Source organism: Heptranchias perlo, chromosome 17 (genome assembly GCF_035084215.1).
Source record: "Heptranchias perlo isolate sHepPer1 chromosome 17, sHepPer1.hap1, whole genome shotgun sequence".
Lineage (NCBI taxonomy): Eukaryota > Metazoa > Chordata > Chondrichthyes > Hexanchiformes > Hexanchidae > Heptranchias > Heptranchias perlo.
In genome coordinates, this window is record NC_090341.1 from 10,123,324 (window position 1) to 10,141,541 (window position 18,218).

At 40.9% G+C, this 18,218-nt stretch overlaps 1 protein-coding gene across 1 annotated transcript; it reads left to right on the forward strand.

Moving 5' to 3' along the window:
- Positions 1 to 385: 385 nt before the first annotated feature.
- On the forward strand, positions 386 to 14,082 carry tcta (T cell leukemia translocation altered). The gene is made up of 3 exons (XM_067998461.1): positions 386 to 811; positions 7,978 to 8,032; positions 9,532 to 14,082. Exons 1-3 carry the CDS (start codon positions 601 to 603, stop codon positions 9,572 to 9,574), a joined length of 309 nt encoding a protein of 102 aa, XP_067854562.1. The 5' UTR covers positions 386 to 600; the 3' UTR covers positions 9,575 to 14,082.
- Positions 14,083 to 18,218: the final 4,136 nt, after the last annotated feature.

Here is an 18,218-nt window from a genome sequence, read left to right on the forward strand (position 1 = left end):
CACGTATAATTAAGCTACGTTTAACCTTTTTTTTGTTTACTTCCGATTAGAGAATTGGTAGCTAATTTGAAAACAAAATTGGAATCGCATTCCCCCCCCCCCCCCATATCTCCCCGTTTCCAGGTAACAGTGTTTTGTCCCTTCTTGACTACCGTAGACAGGAGCCAATAGCTTTAAATAAAGTTGACGATTCGAATGAACAGATACGCCAACAGTTTACATCTAAAAAAAGAAAGAAAGTGAAACAGAAATAGACAACGAATTAAAAATAAAATGCTCTCTTATTTTTATTTTTTTTTTGGGAGGGCTGAAACAATCTGCGTTGGATTGCGGAGTGTGGGTGGCTGAGCGTGTGTGGAAAGTGCGCTCGGAGGCGAGAGTCGGCGCCGGCGGGCGGGGAGGAGCGGAGCGGCGATGAGACGAGACGGCGGGGTGTGAGTGAGGGCCGCCGGCCTCCTGTCACTGGGGAGATGGACTGAGAATCCAGGGGAAGGGGCGGGGGAAAAGAAAAAGCAGTGCGAGGAAATCCAAAAGGAAAAAAAAAGTGCGAGGTAAAGCTCTCCCTCCCTCCCCCCGAGTGATGCTGCACCTGGAGCGGGAATGGAGGGGCCGTGGGATTTCGGACTCTTCTCAATCCTTCTGGAAGGTGTCTTCTCTTTCTGCAGCGACTTCGCCCAGGACTGGAGCAGCAATGACATGAGGGTGACGATCTTCAAAATCCTATTAGGGTGGCTGGTGTGCAGCTTGGTCGCTATTCATGTGGCCTGGAAGTTTTATGGGGCCACAGTCAATGACATGTATTACAGGCAAGGTGTGTGAGGGGTTTGGGGAACGACACTTTCTAATTCCGCAAGACTCCGGCCGAGTCAGTGTTTCTGGTTTCAAGTTACTGCTGTTGCTAATTAAAGTCCAGGGTTGTTAACTTTTAAGGAACAGGTGACCGGAAACATTGACAAAGTATATCGCTTAAGTTTCTGTGTTGCTACTCGCATGTAAGGAGGCTGTTGTGCATTGGATCATGTCCTGTTTTACTATTTTCGTAACAGTGGAATTTGTTGTGAAATTCGGCCTCTTTTATTTTTCTTCTTGTAAGCTCCATTTTCCCCCTCCTTTCCTGTGGTCTTGTGCTCGGATATGGTTCCATGGACATTGGTATAAGTGGCCACCTCCTACGAACACAGTCGGGAATAGTGGTGGCAGGTTATTTCGCTGAGGGAGGAGAGGGCATCCTCACCTCTTCTGACCCTGCCCTTATTTGAATGTAGTGTACTTGCATTGAGCCAACTGGATAATAATTACATAATTAAAAAAAGGACTGGTATTTATATAGCCACGCCCTCGGCATGTCCCAAATGCTTCACACCCGATGAATTGCTTTTGAAGTGAAGTCATTTTATAGGCAAATGCAGCAGCCGTTTTACACAGAGCAGGGTCCCACAAACAACAAGAGGAATGACCAGATAATCTGTTTTGTTGATGTTAGGTGAGTGTGTATGTTGAATGGGACCCTAGGAGGATTCCCTGCTCTTCTTTGAAAAAGTGCCATGGGATCTTTTACTCATGCCTGAACAGGCAGATGCGGCCTTGGTTTAATGTGTCATCCAAAAGACAGCTAGTTCCTATAAACATGCTTTACCCCTTCAGTAGTGCACCGAGGAGTCAGTCTGATTTTATATGCTCAAGTCCTGAAGTACTACTTGAATCCACAACTTCCTGGCTCAGCAGTGAGAGCCAAGCTCTGCTAAGCTGACACCTCTGAGAGAAATTATCATATTGGTCACTTAAGTGCTTTGAGCTACACTGTAAAGTTAAATAGTGGGAACTTGATCAGATCATTCACTTTGAATGCAATCTGAAAAATATTTTATTCAAATCCACCCATTTCCCCTTCCAAAGAAAATGGGTGAAGGAAGAAAGTTTGTGGATCAGAAATAGCAAGAACAGTATAATTGGAAGAGAGAGATAAATCACCAGGAGGAAATCTCATTTCATCACTAACATCTAGTGACAGATCTATGATTAGCATTGAGAAGGTGGGCCAGACTGCTGAGCCCTCTCATTTGCAGAAGATTTAGTGGTGGCAATAAAGAATAGAAAAGTTATTAATAAATGTAAATAAAATGAAAGAGAAAGTAAGTACAGGAGGAAGATCTTCCCCCACACCCCATCTAGGTACATTTAAAAAAAATGTTCAGAAAATCTCTAGCCCCCCTCTGGCACAGTTGGCAAATGTGCTGAACCACATAATTAAAAAAAGGACTGGAATTTATATATACTGAACCATAAAATTCAACCAAAGCTTGAGGTGTGCTGGTTTAGCTGAGCTCAACCGTGGCAACAATAGGAGATCTTACAATTACCTTCAGTCAAGAGGGGGAAAGTCAGCCATGATTTCCATCCCTAATCGCTTTCCAGTGACCTCCTGCTGGAAAGTGCATGTGTGTGGAGCACAAGATGGAGCTTGGCAGTGGAAAGATTCTGGACTTTTCAATATGGACTTTTAACACCAGCTTTTAAGGAAAATTAAAAAGGATGGACTTGAAACCCTGGATATGGACCTTTTTGGTGTCTGCTCTTAAGAAAAGCTAAATAAGGCCTATGGAGCGGTAACTGTCAGGGTGACGCTCGCCTGGAAACCATGAGATGGATAAAGGAATGGACTTGGTAAAGGGCAGAATTTGGTTCAACTGGGTTAAAAATGCATGATGGTTTTTGCTTACTTTTAACCAAACATCATGGACAGTATGTGTTTTAGTAAAGCTACAAGGCCAGGACAAGATGTTGCCATACATTCAAAGGACAAGGAACGATAAGGAAACGTAACACAGGCAACTGTCTTTAGGAACCGTGGGAAGTGAGAGAGAAAAAAAACACCAACAAGCTGTTTTTGCAGCAGCGACGAGAGATGTAAAAACAGCCATTTTAGTGTTTTTGAGGAGGCCGAACCAGGAGCAGTTCAAAGATGATGTCAGTGAAGAATTAACCCCTCAGTCTCCCAAAAAAGAAGAATTGATCATTGAGTTTCCAGTTGTAAGCATCTCTATCTGTAAAACTGTTGTGTTTTAATGTCAATAAAACCAATTATTTAGAAAAGTTTTCAGCCTAGGTTGATCCTTACCTCTAGTACTCTGAAGAGATTTTTAAAAAAACCTCCACAGTGATGCTTCCAATGCCGAATAGCCCATTTTGTCCAGTCTCACGTGAAGAAAGGCCAGTTGAATAAGATACCAGTAGATGGCTGGTGCCTGCGGAACAGTATCCAAGTGTTAGTCTGCATTTTCAGGAAAGGAGGAATGGAGAAAATTGCCCAAAAAACAAACAAAAAAAAAATCCCTGACCTACTAGATATTTCAAATGTAAGTTTATCAGGAACTGCTCAGCTGATGTTTGCTGTGGGGCCCATCAGATAGCAGCTGCCTGGAATGTAACATGGGTAGGGTTTTTAATTGTTGCAAATCAAAGGGTACCAAGAGGGGAAACCAGCAATGGTTGGGATATATCATGTTGTGTATTTTGGATATAAAACTTTATTAATTTCTGTAATTGACTGTATCGTGAGTGCATCCTCTTCTGAAGGTGGCATGCTGAGGTGCAGTTCCACAGACACCGAAAATCTTCCACTACTTTACTCAAGTGGCCGTTCTTCATGTGACAGTGATTGTTGACAAGCTACACTTCTACAGGGGTACCACAAGTGAGCTCGCTCTTATGCTCAGCCAATGTCCATAAAGAGGTGCATTTTAAAGAAAGGAAGAACTTGAATTTATATAATGACTTTAACAGCATTAGGATGTCCATAGTGTTTCAGTCATTTAAGTACTTTTGAAGTGCAGTTACTGTTGTAATGTAAGATTACTAAATAATGATTAACTCTGGACCCCTGGCTGAGTAAATTCCCTTTTGTCCTCCTGCTCAAGGACACTGATGCCGAGCATAGTATCCTCACTGCTGCCCTGGCTGAGATCTGTTAATGCATAGGAACAGGAGTCAGCCATTCAGCCCCTCGTGCCTGCTCTGCCATTTGATAAGATCATGGCTAATCTGTGATCTAGCTCCATATACCTGCCTTTGGCCCATATCCCTTAATACCTTTGGTTGCCAAAAAGCTATCTATCTCAGATTTAAATTTAGCAATTGAGCTGGTATCAATTGCCGTTTGCGGAAGAGTTTTTCAAACTTCCACCACCCTTTGTTGGGTGTAGAAATATTTTCTAATCTCACTCCTGAAAGGTCTGGCTCTAATTTTTAGACTCTGCCCCCTACTCCTAGAATCCCCAACCAGCGGAAATAGTTTCTCTCTATCCACCCTATCTGTTCCCCTTAATATCTTATAAACTTCGATCAGATTACCCCTTAACCTTCTAAACTTGAGAGAATACAACCCCAATTTGTGTAATCTCTCCTCGTAACTTAACCCTTGAAGTCCGGGTATCATTCTAAGTCTATTCTGCCGTCCAATTAGATCATGGCTGATCTGTACCTTAACTCCATCTACACGCCTTGGTTCCGTAACCCTCGACCCCTGCGTAACACAAATCTATCAATCTCAGTTTTGAAATTTTCATTTGACCCAGCCTCAACAGCTCAGTCCTCAGTGGACTGATTACATTTAAGTGAAGGAAGGGGAAAACACAATGGCTTTGACTGCTTTGTGAGTCTTTATTGAATTGTTGTTGGTAGTAACATGAAACAGCACTGAACTCACTATACAGTGGAAAGACTGAGCAATTACCATATAAGGTGGGCAAGATGAACTGGGGTTATATTTGAAACCATTCTGCATTGTAGCTATGATTCAGGTTGTTTGCATTGATTATGTAGTAAATGTGTTCTGTAATGTGTCTCTGCGATCTATACCTATTGGATTGTGGGAGTAGGTACATTATACTTTATATGGTTCTGCGATTGTGAGGGTGCCATATATTAGTGACACTGCCTTTTGTACAAAATACAACTGAGCACAAGTGGCTGAAACAAAAGTTAAAATTAGATGGAAGTGATGCATCAGTTGTATAGAGCCTTGGTTAGACCCTATCTGGAGTACTGTGTTCAGTTTTGGAAAGATATATTGGCCTTGGAGGGGGTACAGCACAGATTCAGCAGAATTATACCAGGGCTTAAAGGATTTTATTATGAGGACAGGTTGCATCAACTTTGTTTGTATTCCCTTGAGTTTAGAAGGTTGTGGGGTGATCTAATCGAGGTCTTCAAAATGATAAAGGGCTTCAGTAGGGTAGATACAAATAAACTCTTTCCTCTGGTGGGCGAATCCAGAACAAGGGGGCACAATCTTAACATTAGACCTAGGCCATTTAGGAGTGAAATCAGGAAGCACTTTTTCACAGAGTAGTAGAAATCTGGAACTCTCTCCCCCAAAAGGTTGTGGGTTAATTGACATTTTCAAGACTGAGGTTGTTTTGTTAGTTAAGGGTATCAAGGGATATGGAACAAAAGAGGCTAAATGAAGTTGAGGTACAGAGCAGCCATGATCTAAATGAATGGTGGAACAAACTCGAGGGGCTGAATTCCCCACTCCTATTCCTATGTACATAGTAGTGACTATACTTCAAAAAGTAATTTATAAGCTGTTAAGAGCTTTGGGACATCCTGAGGACTTAAAAGGCAAGTTTATACATTTTTTTTCTTTAGCAGTAGTATTTCAGTCACATGAATTGATTGAATATTAGACTCCCCTGTCTTCTGCCCCACACAAAAATTTGAGTTACTGCCTCTAAATATCTGGCAATGAGTTTCAATGTATAATGTAAGGTTAATTTTTCACTTTTTTTAGCATGTCATTGAACCTGTTTGAGGTGGTGTAACATAGATGAAAATGTTTATAAACTTGATTGTGACATAGATACTATGATACTGTATAGCAATATTTTAAGTTTGTTTTAATTTTGGCAACAGATCGCTAAGAAAGTGGGACCCCATGTAGAATAAGATAGTCTGGAGCACATTACAATAAAGTAGCCTATACCAGGGTTTGAGCTCATAACCTAGACTGAAACTCCAGTGCATTTCAGGCGATGTTAAATCAAAGTCCTATCTGTTCTGGTGGTTCAGCTCAATATTAAAGATCCTACGGCATTATTCAAAGAAGAGCAGAGAATTATCCCAGTATCCAAGCAACATACCCTCCTCAACCCCTACCATCAAAAAACAGATAAACTAATAATTTATCTCATTGGTGTTTGTGTAGTATTGCTGACACAGAATGGCTGCCTTGTCTATGTAATGGCCACTATACTTTGAAAGTAATTTGTTGTGTGAAGCAATTGTGGATGTTTTATTGTGATCAGGTGATGTATAAACGCAAGTATTTATATTAAAAAAAAAGTTATGATGCCATAAAAAGAATGATGCTTGAACAGTTACTAATACCATCTGAACTCTGATATATTTTATATCTTTGAAATGCACTCCTGTTTATATGTGTAATTGGGTAACAACAGCTTGCATTTATATAGAGCCTTTAACATAGAAAACATTCCACTGCACTTCAGAGGTTTTAATCAGAAAATGGGTGCTGAGCCAAAAAGGAGATGTTGGTAGGGGTGACCAAAAACTTGATTAAAAGGGTGGATTTGAGAGTGATTGAGAGAAAGAAAGAATGAGAATTCCAGAGCATGGGTCCTAGGCAGCTGAAGACATGGCCACCAATGGTGGGGCAAATGGGTGGGATGTCAGAGGTATAGAGGGTTTTGCAGGGGAGTGGGGAGGGGGGGTTGTAGGACTGGAGGTGGGGAGAGGAATGGAGTCAGTGTTAAGGCTTCAGAGTTCCCAATGTCTTAGCTGGAGGAAATTGTGGCTTATCCAAGACTGGATGCCAGATCAAGCAGTCTGACAGCACAGAGGCAGTGGCGGGGTCAAGAGAGGTGACGGAGAAGTAGAACTGGGTGTCATCAGCATTCATGTGGAAGCTGACTCCACATCTAAGGATGATGTCGCCAAGGGGCAGTATGGTGGTGAGGAAGAGGAGGGATTTTGGAGGTAATGTGCAATCATGGAGATAAAAGCTTGTTGAGGTATGGCTTTATTCCAATTTTGGCATTTTTGTTTTGTTTACAGCAATGTCATCGGCAGGCTGTGGACATCAGTCCTGTATGAATGAATCACATGATTTGAACAGACCTGTTACTGAGTTTTATTTTTGCTGCACACACCATGGGTCTTTATTAAAATGAACAATAAGCATTATTACAGGACGTGGTTAGTGATGCATTACTGTTTTTCGTTTGTGTAATACTAATAATTCATTAGCTTCATGCTTATTATTGAGCACGTTCTCCAAACTCCTGAACACGATAACTCTATTTCTATTATATAACGTGTAGTATACTTTTATGTTTTATTCCCCTTTTCCAGATGTTCTAGTTGTTAAACTTTAGGCCACTGCTGAAACAGTGTGAACACTGATAATTATTTCAGATTTCATTCATTTTGTGTACATCTGTTGTAGCTATTGGTCATTTTTAATATAAATTTTGGTTGGATTGTTTCGTTGAAATGTTAGAAAGAGCCCTAATGATATAATGGCAGCAAAGATGTTCAGAGCAGATATGTGTTTGATTTTACAATCTTATCATTGACCGTTTTAGCCCATGGCTTAAATTCAAAGCATTCTTGATCTATGAAGTTCAAAGTTTTGAGTGTGATGTAGCAATGTAAGAAAATGTTTATGGGGTTGCACAGTATTGTTGCCACTCTATATCGTACTGTTCGGTGGAGTGGTAGGTAAGTTGTGGGCCCACGACTTCAAGTTCCGACGTGGTAGGTTTCCCACTTTTGGATGCGTTGTCATGGAAATGCCACGAGAAGAGCCAGCAACTTCCTGCGAAGAGGATGGAAGAGGAAAATTGCAGGAGAATCCCCTGAGGCTGCTCTTGTGCACATCCAACTGGATAAAAATGCGAGTTGTATTTTATTTTTGTGTGGTGGAACGAGCTTTTTGAATTTGAGTTTCTTTTACAGGAGTTGGAGGTCAGAATTATGACACACCAGATGGCTCTTCAAACTTTACAAGTTGGTATGTTTCCTTTTTAAAGAAGTCTTTAGAAATGCAATGCATCACACTTTGTGGGATACTGATTACATGGAAACCTTTTCAAAATCATTTTATTGTGTAGTTTTTGCATTAGTGTAAGAGCAAATCCTGTTAAAGATCACACACTGTTCATTCAGAATTTCTATCCAGGTGCACAATTGAAGTAGATCAGCCAAGCTAAATTGCTGCCTGAAAACTTCCCCCTCCCCACCATTTTTCTTTCCTCCTCCTCCTGAAGGCATTGACTCTTGGGTTGGGTACTGTTCCACCGGTGCTAATGCACTCTGGAACTCTGTCAAAGAGAGATTCTTCCTGTGAGAGTCTAAATATTGTGACCAGTGGGGGCATCACAGTTACTTGAGGTCCACATGGGCACACTATCGGCATATGTTGCTGGAAAACAATCACAGATGTGAATCCTGGTTGATTTTGTATCTCCTCTCCCAACTCAGTAGGGCTAAGGCCTATTATACTGCCTCTACTACCTCTCTGGCTGAAATCAGCTAATTTGGCACGGACTGGGGATTGAACCAACGACCTTCCTCAGCTGGATTCCCTGTCTTAACTAGCTGTGCCATTGAGGAGTCCTGCCATGGAGTTGTTAACTTGGTGGGTTACTGGTCCACAGGTGCAGCCAGCCTTCCAGTACCTCATCCAAATTGCTGTTCCTCTTCTGTGAGCGTACAGGTAATTGTTAGCAGGCAATTGAGCTGTCGAGGGTGAAATAGCGATGCTCAATCGGAGTACTCCCTCGACATGCTCATGTGCACTTTCCAGCAGGGTCACTTGATAGCATTAGGAGTGGCTTTGTTCCACTACCTTATCCCTAGCCCAAAGGTGGAGATGCCAGTTGTAGTTCCCCTACCATCCGCTCATCTGAGATCAGCCATATCAGCACAGACCAGCAATCAAACCTGAGACCTTCATGCTCTTTATGGTGCTGTTCCATGTTAGACAGCAAAGTTACCAAGAATCATCATTGGAGCAACAATTTCATTAAAAAATATATAATTCTTTGCCAATTTTCTGCCCTCTACCTTCCCTGAAGTGTTCACTGCTTGCTGGGGTATGGCTGTTTGAGTTCCTTTTGTTCACCCAAACACCATCCTCTTGGCTCAGTTGATAAATACATGAGTAGTATTGAGTGACACAAATCAAGAAGCTCTGTGGTGAGTTAGCTAGTTCAGATAAAGCCACAGTGGGGGTGCTATAATTAGCTGTAGCATCATTCAGCTAAGGGGAGGAAAATTAGGCAGGATTTCTGTTCCTGATCACTCTTTGAAACTGCCTGTGTGTGGAATTTGGATGGAGGAACCAGATAGTTCCCACCAATGCACAATGAGTTCTACTTCAGGAAAAAAGGGTTAAGAGTAGAAATTTGGAAGAGAGGAAGTGACCTATTACATTTCACATAATATAATTGTCAATAAGTGTAATGAAATTATACCAATTTTGACTCATGTTTTTAATTGCTTCCACAGGGAAAATGCAAGTGGTGAGTCATTTAAAAGTCACAGAGAGTGAGTGACAAAGATGTGTGAATTCTACAGCTGAGACATGCAATGGTTTGCAGTGTGGAGTAAAATTGATGTGAACCTAAAATGTTCAAACTGCTGTTGGGTGCTGGACTCTTCAAAGTTTCGGGTGTTGCAGCCAGATGACTTGAAACGTGCCATTGTGACTCAGTGCCGTTAATTTGCTTTTGTTTTATAATTTTCTTAGGCTTTGCTGAGTGAATACTTGTATCAAGGGAAGTATATGTTGGCACATGTGTTGGTTAAAAAGTACTAGTAAAGAAAATGTTGATCACTTGAACAAAGGTGTGCTGGGCTCAAACAATTCCCCAGGATCCTGATTGGTGTTGGGAGATGGATCCTATCCGGAGGAGAAAAAGAAACAAATGATTCTGTTGATAAGAGTCAAATTTAAGTACGGATGGGTGTCATTATGTGCCCAGAAATGTATGATCAAAGAACTAATGGAGTTTAGGAGAGTGTTTCTCATGTCACGGTGTTGTCCTGCAACAACTTGTTAAGAGTATACTAATCTGCGATCAGTTATATCAGGGAACTCTGATGTATCCTTTAGGTATAATGGTTACATGTTAGTCTTTAAAGGCCACCAATCTGCTCCTAAACTGATCTCAAAGTGCAACAGGATGATTTGTGAGGGATATCTGAAAGAGGTATTGTTAAAAATTAACTTGCAAAGTACAGCAGTTTCAGATTTTGATACCCAATATACTGTTGATTTTATTTTGTCCTCTGTATACATGCAAATATTGGCAGAACTCAAACTTGTTTGGGTATAGACATGGTCACTGAAGTTTGGTCGCAACATTATTAACAGGAAGTTGGACTGACCTCTGAGGGAGTTTTTAAAAAAAGTTAAGTCTGTTGCTTCCGTCTATTTGTGACAATATAGCATTCCTTAATTCTCCATACTGGGTGCGTCTTTTAACTTCTCTATAATGCCCTGAATAAAGCTAATGGCCTCTAACCTGATGGGGAATCTACAGCTTGAATTTGAATTTGAATTTAAATTTAAATTATCCAATTGGACAAAAATTCAGGAGCTTATTGTACTGGATAGTAATCATAATTACTAGGTGGCACAACATTGGTATGTCAGTACACTGTGCCATGAAAGTAAGATGGTGGGTTCATTCCAGTGATTCCCCACGTGAATCAAATTCCTAATCTTGGTCGTGCTCTCAGGAAAGATTTTGCGAGAGACTTTCAACTGCTGGTTGCTAGTTTCTTGCCTGAAAAACAGGCGACCAGCAGTTGAAAGTCTGGTGGGGACCTTGTGCACCCATTTTGCCCCCTTAAGTCAACTTTCAGGCAGGCCATTAAATGAGTGCCCAGCACTCCAACCCAAAACAGGTGGAAGGCTGTTCAGATATGCAAATTGGGGTCCGACAGCTGTTGTATAACCCCGATTGCAACTTTCAGAGAAATGGGTGGAGCGTACATGGCTCACACCAGTCCCATTTGCCCAGGCTTTGAGAGGCCCAAACTATCCATAAAGGGACTGCTGAATGCCTCTCCAATAAGAGAAGTTTTTTGCTTTATTTAAAAAAAACTATATTTTTGTGAGGCTAGGGGGAGCAGAGTGTCCCTCTGGGCCCCACAAAAATGCACTGGTCAAATGCTAGCCTATTTCACCAACCCCCCCTCCCCACCCCAGCACCCGCTCCCTCCCTACCACAGGCCTTACCTGCCAGCCGGCCATAAGAAACCAGCGAGCTGCAGTGGGGTGTGTTTGTTTGTCATCTGCAGCTCGCCGACAAAATGTTAAGAGGCCCAAACCTGGAAGTGGTTCAGGTCCTCCCGACTGCCGTGTTGGGCAGGTGACGCAAGAGCATCACCAATGTTGTATCTGTTTGGCGCCCAGATCGAAAGTCTGCTCCCATTGAGTGAAGGTCAAAATGCTTTCCCAGAGAGATATAAAGCATTGCCTTGGGTTGGTCAAACATTTTCTGAAGCCAGCTCAAGAGTTGCATTGGAAAAGGCCTTGAACCAGCTCACCCTCTTCCCCAAAGCTCAATGTGAACACTATCCAATCAGTTGACTAGATTTTCATGCACTTACCACCAGGTTCGATATTCTACAGGATGAAATGGACTTTTTGCACAGAATTCTACAGGTCTGAGAGACAAGTACTTGTGTGCCATGAAAGTCGTTTTTCTTGAATACAGTGAGCACCTGAACTGCTGGAAGTCAACAATGTTCCACAGAAATGCCCAGCTCTAAGCAGATAATCTGACCTGTGCAGGAGTGAGAACCCACAAAAGTTAACTTTCCTCTAAAATAAATCAGTCAGAGGTGATATTCAAGAACATTGTCATAGCATAAATAGAATATGTGGTGTTGTGCTGTTAATTACCATTAATCTTGATCTCTGTGACTCCACTTAAATCACAGGTAAACTCCACTTAAATCACAGGTAAATTTATATGGTCAGGTTGCAGTTGAATTTTTTTTATTTTTGGCAACCTGTCTCCAGTTGCCATTTTTTTTTCTACCTCCCATCATAAAACAACTGTTATGGAAATTGTGATACAAAATTCTGTTAGTGGAGCAATATGGTTACCTCGCAACACTGAGTATCCAAATCCATCCAATCTGAGCATTGGTGGAATGCAATACTCTGTTTTGGTGCATATGTTTCTTTGCTGTCAACATTGTATATTTTTTTTTAATTCTTGAAGAAAAATTTCAAATTTCCGTCCACACAAAAGGTACCCAGATTGAGAGTGGTTAATGAAGTATGCCACGAAATTTAACTGTGGGCTTTCACCAGTATGCCAAAATAAGGGTTGAATGTTTGGGATGTAAACAGACATCTTTTGTTTGTATATTGCTGGAAAAAATTGAAAGTAAAATTCCAAGGAGCAAATCTGAGGTACCATAATGAATTTTCTAGTTTTATGGTGCTTAGCATGAGCCGTGACATTTTACATTGTAGTACCGTTTGTATTGTGCTACCTTCTTTCCAGATAGATTCCAGGAAAAGGAAGTGTCAGCACTTGATTCCAATTTACGGGGTAGCAGAGCATTCATGAAAATTGATCGCTAGCTAGTTATTCCTTTATTAGGGTGGGCAATCATTCCAACAGAGTTGGTATTAATGTAGATTTAAGATTGAGATATATGAATATGTAGGGAGTCTTGTCAAGAATAGTTATTCATTTATGCTACGATTTGACTTACCCACTCTTTCCCTTATCTAAAGCTGAATACTTGACAGTTTCACTATTAAGTGTGCGCACACTATGATAGAGCTGTGGATTCCCTTCTCTCTGTTTGCCATCTATATTTCTGAAACTCTGAGGTACATATCCAGGCCTTGTTTTATACTTATGTAGTCAAGCATGTACAAATAATTTTACTCAAGCCAAATACTATTGATATCCTGTGTTTAGCAACAACACAGCTTTCAGTAAAATTTAAGTACTACATTTCTGTGTTTAAAAGATAATCTGAAAAAGGGAAGTAAGACATCCCTACTTCTCTTTCCCCACCCCCTAAAAAAAAATCTAAATTAATGGCAGGTGGAATTTAATAATCTAACTATTATTTGTACCAGGAGTGATCAGAATTAGAAATTTGGAATGGAATTGAATAATGACATTTTATCCTACTTACTACAAATACATGTGGTGTAGTGTTTGTTATGGGGTGATTTGAGTCCCCCCCACTCCTTAGCAAAATATGTTGGGTTGAGTTGGAACTTTAGTAATATAGAAAATTATCACTGGCCTGGTTTTGGCTGTTGTGCCTTCATTAAAAAATGTACAGTGTAGGTGAGCAGATACTGTGAGTTAGGTGTTACAATCCAGAGTCCGTCCTCCCTTACCCAAAAAGATAATTCTCCATACAATATGCTCCTGATTTTATGGTAGTTTTAGATGGATGCTGTGCTGTCACAGCATGTATGGCATCCCTGCCATTGCCAGAACCTGCCAGTATTAAAGCACATGGACTGTGTGCCTCCATTGGCATCCCAGAATTGACTATGATAAAAATACTACCAGCAGCAGACATGCCCTTGTCATTCTATGTTACGGCACTGAGGTGTGGTGGGAGGAGATGCACGCTTTTCTCTTGTAGTAATGTGAAGCTATTTTGTTTGTTTCCTTATCCCCTTCCCTTTTTTAATCTCTTTCTATTTTTTTTAAAATCCTTTTTCTCCCCTGAAGCTGATTCCTAATGCTGGGTTTGGCCAGCAGCGGCATCTGGTACTTTGCCTAAGTGTGATTAGTGAGTGTTAGCCCTCACATAAATGGGTGTATGGGATGGAGGGAATATCACAGCCATGCCTTATCCAGTCTTTACCTATTGTCCACATACTTCCATTTTCCAGGGGCTACTGGATGGAAATCAAGAGGACTGGTTTATTTTTCCCCACTCTCAGCTGAAGAGCACTGAAGTCAATTGTGTTGCTTCTACCAGCTGTGATGTGGAGATGCCGGTGATGGACTGGGGTGGACAAATGTAAGGAGTCTTACAACACCAGGTTATAGTCCAACAGCTTTATTTAAAATCACAAGCTTTCGGAGGCTTTCTCCTTCCTCATCTGACGAAGGAGAAAGCCTCTGAAAGCTTGTGATTTTAAATAAAGCTGTTGGACTATAACCTGGTGTTGTAAGACTCCTTAAATTCTACCGGCTGAGCACAGACTTGGGTTCATCCTGGTCTGTAGAGCTCAATACCACAAAAAGTGGTGTATTTATATTCTGATCCCACAGGAAAGCACCCCCTGCCCCCACCACTACACAGACAATTTTGTATTATTTTCTCCCCCCTTAAGGTTTATTTTGGCTGTGCAGCATAATATGCCCAAGAGGACAACGTGTTTTTGGCTTTTGCCAAAGCCTCTGTTGAACTGGCTACCAGAACCTGTGCAAAAACAGAACCAGGGAGTCTAGTTCTTTATTTCTTTTTCTCTCTCTCTCTCCATCCTCTCCACTCTGTGGAGGGAAGTGCTTGGCCTCTACTTGTCAGCCTCCTACACAGCAGAGGCAAGATGGGTTACTCAATACTTGTGTTTACTATTAGCTTGTGAAATGCCACCATGTTGCATAATTTTTTTTGGGTGTTGTCTCCCCTGCACCCCCCCTCTCCCTCCCAAAAGGCTTACTTGATAGATGCTCCTCAGTAATCGATACTCCTGTTGGCTCACACAAAAATGGCTGGAGCAAAAATAAATGTACACTACCCTTTTGGGGTTGAGATGTGAGCAGCCATGTTTTGTCACAGTCTTATGCACAATGTTTCACATGAATGTAAGGATATTTTCTTTGTTTCTCGTCCCTTTTGTACTGTAGCATTGTTACCCCCTTGCTATAAAAGTGAAAATGATGGAACTTTGGATTTGGAATACAGTATGCCAAAAGTTGGTCCCAAGCCTTTAAACAGATCCTGGGTTCATTGTACTGAAGTGATGTATATTCTACTGAAATACCTTTTCTAATATAAATGTTTTGTACATAAACAGTACATTTTGTAAATCACTGTAATCCATAAATTGGACAACCTTTGTAAACTTGTGCCCCTAAAGTTGATTAACTTATATTTATGTTTGGAAATGTAAAGGTTTCCCTAATTGCTGTACATTAGAAAAACTGCTGTGTGCGTGTATATATGTATATTTAGCCTTAATTTTTTTTGGGAGGGACTGTATTTGTTTAAGTTTTTAAATGTATAAAAGAAGCTGCAGAAACAGAAATGACAGTTTGTACTGGATGCTTTTGTTGCTGAAGAACATTGAAGGTCACTTCTTGCATAGTTTACTAAAATACCAGATCTCTCCCAGCATACAAACTACACTAACTGTAACCACCTCCAACACAAAAAGACAAGCTGGTATAAATGAATTGTAAGATCAAGTTCCTAGCTTCTTCCGCGACTTTTAACATTTGTTTCTGATCGCCTTGCCCCACTGGATGCTAAGAGTGTAGTAAGTCTGACTGGATCGGAATGCTGTAGTAGGAGGCGCACTAATTGTTGTTAAATACAGCTGATTTTAAACACAAGAAGTTGGTCCCCGCGGGAGAAGGAGCCAAGAATCTTTTGAGAGCGCTGCAAAATAAGGACACTAGCAAAAGACTATTTTTGTCCATGTATGGTAGCTTGTTCTCTTTAAGCTAAGTTGAACTTTCCTGTTTGAAGGTGAAATGCTTTGGCTTTTAATATTGTCACTGTGCCTTCTCCTTGCAAAATTGTAGGATTCTTACGATTAGTATTTGTTCTAATGAGAATTCCACAATTCAAAGAAACTTATCTAGCTGTGAGTAGATGGAAGGGCCGAGAAAAATTGGTACACTACTTTTTATTTTGCATCTTATTTCCTAGGGTGGACAGAGCCATTCAAATCTGAAAATGTGCTACCCAGTGCCTGCTTCTTTTGAGTTCTTGACCTAATTTCCTTTGGGTGATTTTTTTCCACACAGTTTTTCCCATCCTCCCCTGAAGGGGTTTGATCCTTCCCAGGGTATACTTGCAATAGCACTGGGAACTCTCCAGCATCTCACCCAAGTGATCATTCTTTGTGTGTGAGCCTGGGGATAGTGGGTGAAACTGCTCTGAAGCCCTGCATTTCTGACAAGGTCTCACATGACTGTGGGCGACTTATTAGCAAGTCCAGGGGTGTTTTCCCACTGATGGCATAGAGTCTTAAAGTTCCATTTATTGAGTGCCAATAGGCTATTCACAGCCAAGCCCGATCCTATTGACATCTGTTGTTCAGACAAACACACACCCACACACATTTACTTTCATAGTCAAAGCTTCCCTGTAGTGACATGGCTAAGATTGGGAATTGGGGAGTGGTAGGACAAGAGCTTGCAGGCTTGAACCCTTCACCTAACACTCCAATATGCTGTGTTGCTGATCAAATCGTCCCCCACAAATTCACTATTCTAACGTTTGGTGACCTACCTTTTATCTTTTTGTTAATAGGACTACAAACTGCTGACTAAACTCAGCACCTGACCCACAAGCAAAGCATATTTACACAGGCTGTGATTGAGTTGATTTAAAGTGATCTTAGGAGCTTTTCTTCTTTAAGGGAAAAAATGGCTTTGTGATTTTAAATGGGATTAAAGTTGCCCTTCTTTTCAAAATCTGCCTCGTAGATTGCTGCTCTGAATCCCTGTAAGTATACTTGCCACCTGGAAGTTGGTATAAATTTAAGACTTGAGTCCAGGCTTGTATCCTTTTTCTTTATTCTAAGAACATGCCACACAAATGTTTCTTTTTTAAAACAAAATTTCCAGAATTATAAACTTGGCAAATGTTGGAAAAGTAACTTTACACGGTACAGTGCATGGTAGCGAATCACTCAAGGGATGCTGACTATTTACAATGCAATTCACAAGACATAATTTATGCTGATTTTTGTGGCATGCAAACCTGGATTGTGGCTTTTGCACTGGTGTGAGTGATATTTGCACAGCCATTGCATCCTCTACATTGTTATTTGCCCTGATGTCTATTCAGCAAAAGTTGGCAAGTGCATGTATTTTGTACTACAGTAGTTTCCAGTGTAGTATTCAATGATGGCACCGTGTCATTGTTTAAACTCACAAGTTTGTCCATTGCTTGTAAATAGGCTTTGCTTATAGGAACAGGAATAAGCTATTCAGCCCCTTGAGCATGTTCCGCCATTCAATGAGATCATGGCTAATCTGTATCTTAACACCATCCATCTGCCTTGGCTCCATATCTCTTAACACTGTTGGCTTGCAAAAATCTATCGATCTCAGATTTGAAATTATTAATTGAGCTAGCATCTACTGCTTTTTGTGGGAGAGAGTTCCACATTTCTACCACCTTTTGCGTGAAGAAGTGTTTCCTAATTTCTCTCCTAAATGGCCTGGCTCTAATTTTAAGGTTATGTCCCCTTGTCCTAGACTCCCCCACCAGCAGAAAAGGTTTTTCTCTATCTACCCTATCAATTCCTTTTAAAATACTAAAAACCTCAATCAAATCACCCCTTAACCTTCTATATTCCAGGGAATATAAGCCTAGTTTATATAATCTCTCCTTATAATCTAACCTTTGGAGTTCTGGTGAATCTGCGCTGCACTCCTTCCAAGGCCAGTATATCCTTTCTAAGGTGCGGTGCCCAGAACTGTACACAGTACTCCAGATGCGGTCTAACCATGGTTTTGTTTGGGTCAGGTGTTGAACTTAATTCAGTGGTTTGTAGTTGTATCAGAATAGAAAGATCCATATGTATAAAGCTAGGTCACAGAATGTGTCTTTTGAAAATCTTCACCGTTCTTGGCTTCTCAAGGCACCAGTAGGGATGAAGCATTATCGCAGGAATTGTATGAGCTGTCAATACTACACGGTGGGATATTGTATATTGGTTTTAATAGTGTTGGACAACTTGTGCAGAACTAATGAACTTAATGTACACTGGGCACTTTCTGAGTAACCTATAAATTTGGTTATTATGTCACTTTTTTGGGGAGGTAGGGTATGTATTTAAAGGTCAGGCAGGTGACCTGATTACACACCTCTGCATATGTTGCTTTGAATTATCTACTACCAGTTGTGTAACAGTGGTCCAGGAATGATGCTCCATAAATTTTTGTTTTAAACATTCTGGTAGGGTTGCACCCCACATGTATATTTCAAATACTTTCCCAGTGCAA

What these genes read in the sequence shown, in the direction of transcription:
- tcta (XM_067998461.1), top strand. Translation starts at nt 601, where the DNA reads ATGGAGGGGCCGTGGGATTTCGGACTCTTCTCAATCCTTCTGGAAGGT. An exon ending in TGACATGTATTACAGGCAAG is followed by an intron (nt 812 to 7,977) that starts GTGTGTGAGGGG and finishes TTTCTTTTACAG; the next exon opens with GAGTTGGAGGTCAGAATTAT. An exon ending in TCTTCAAACTTTACAAGTTG is followed by an intron (nt 8,033 to 9,531) that starts GTATGTTTCCTT and finishes TTGCTTCCACAG; the next exon opens with GGAAAATGCAAGTGGTGAGT.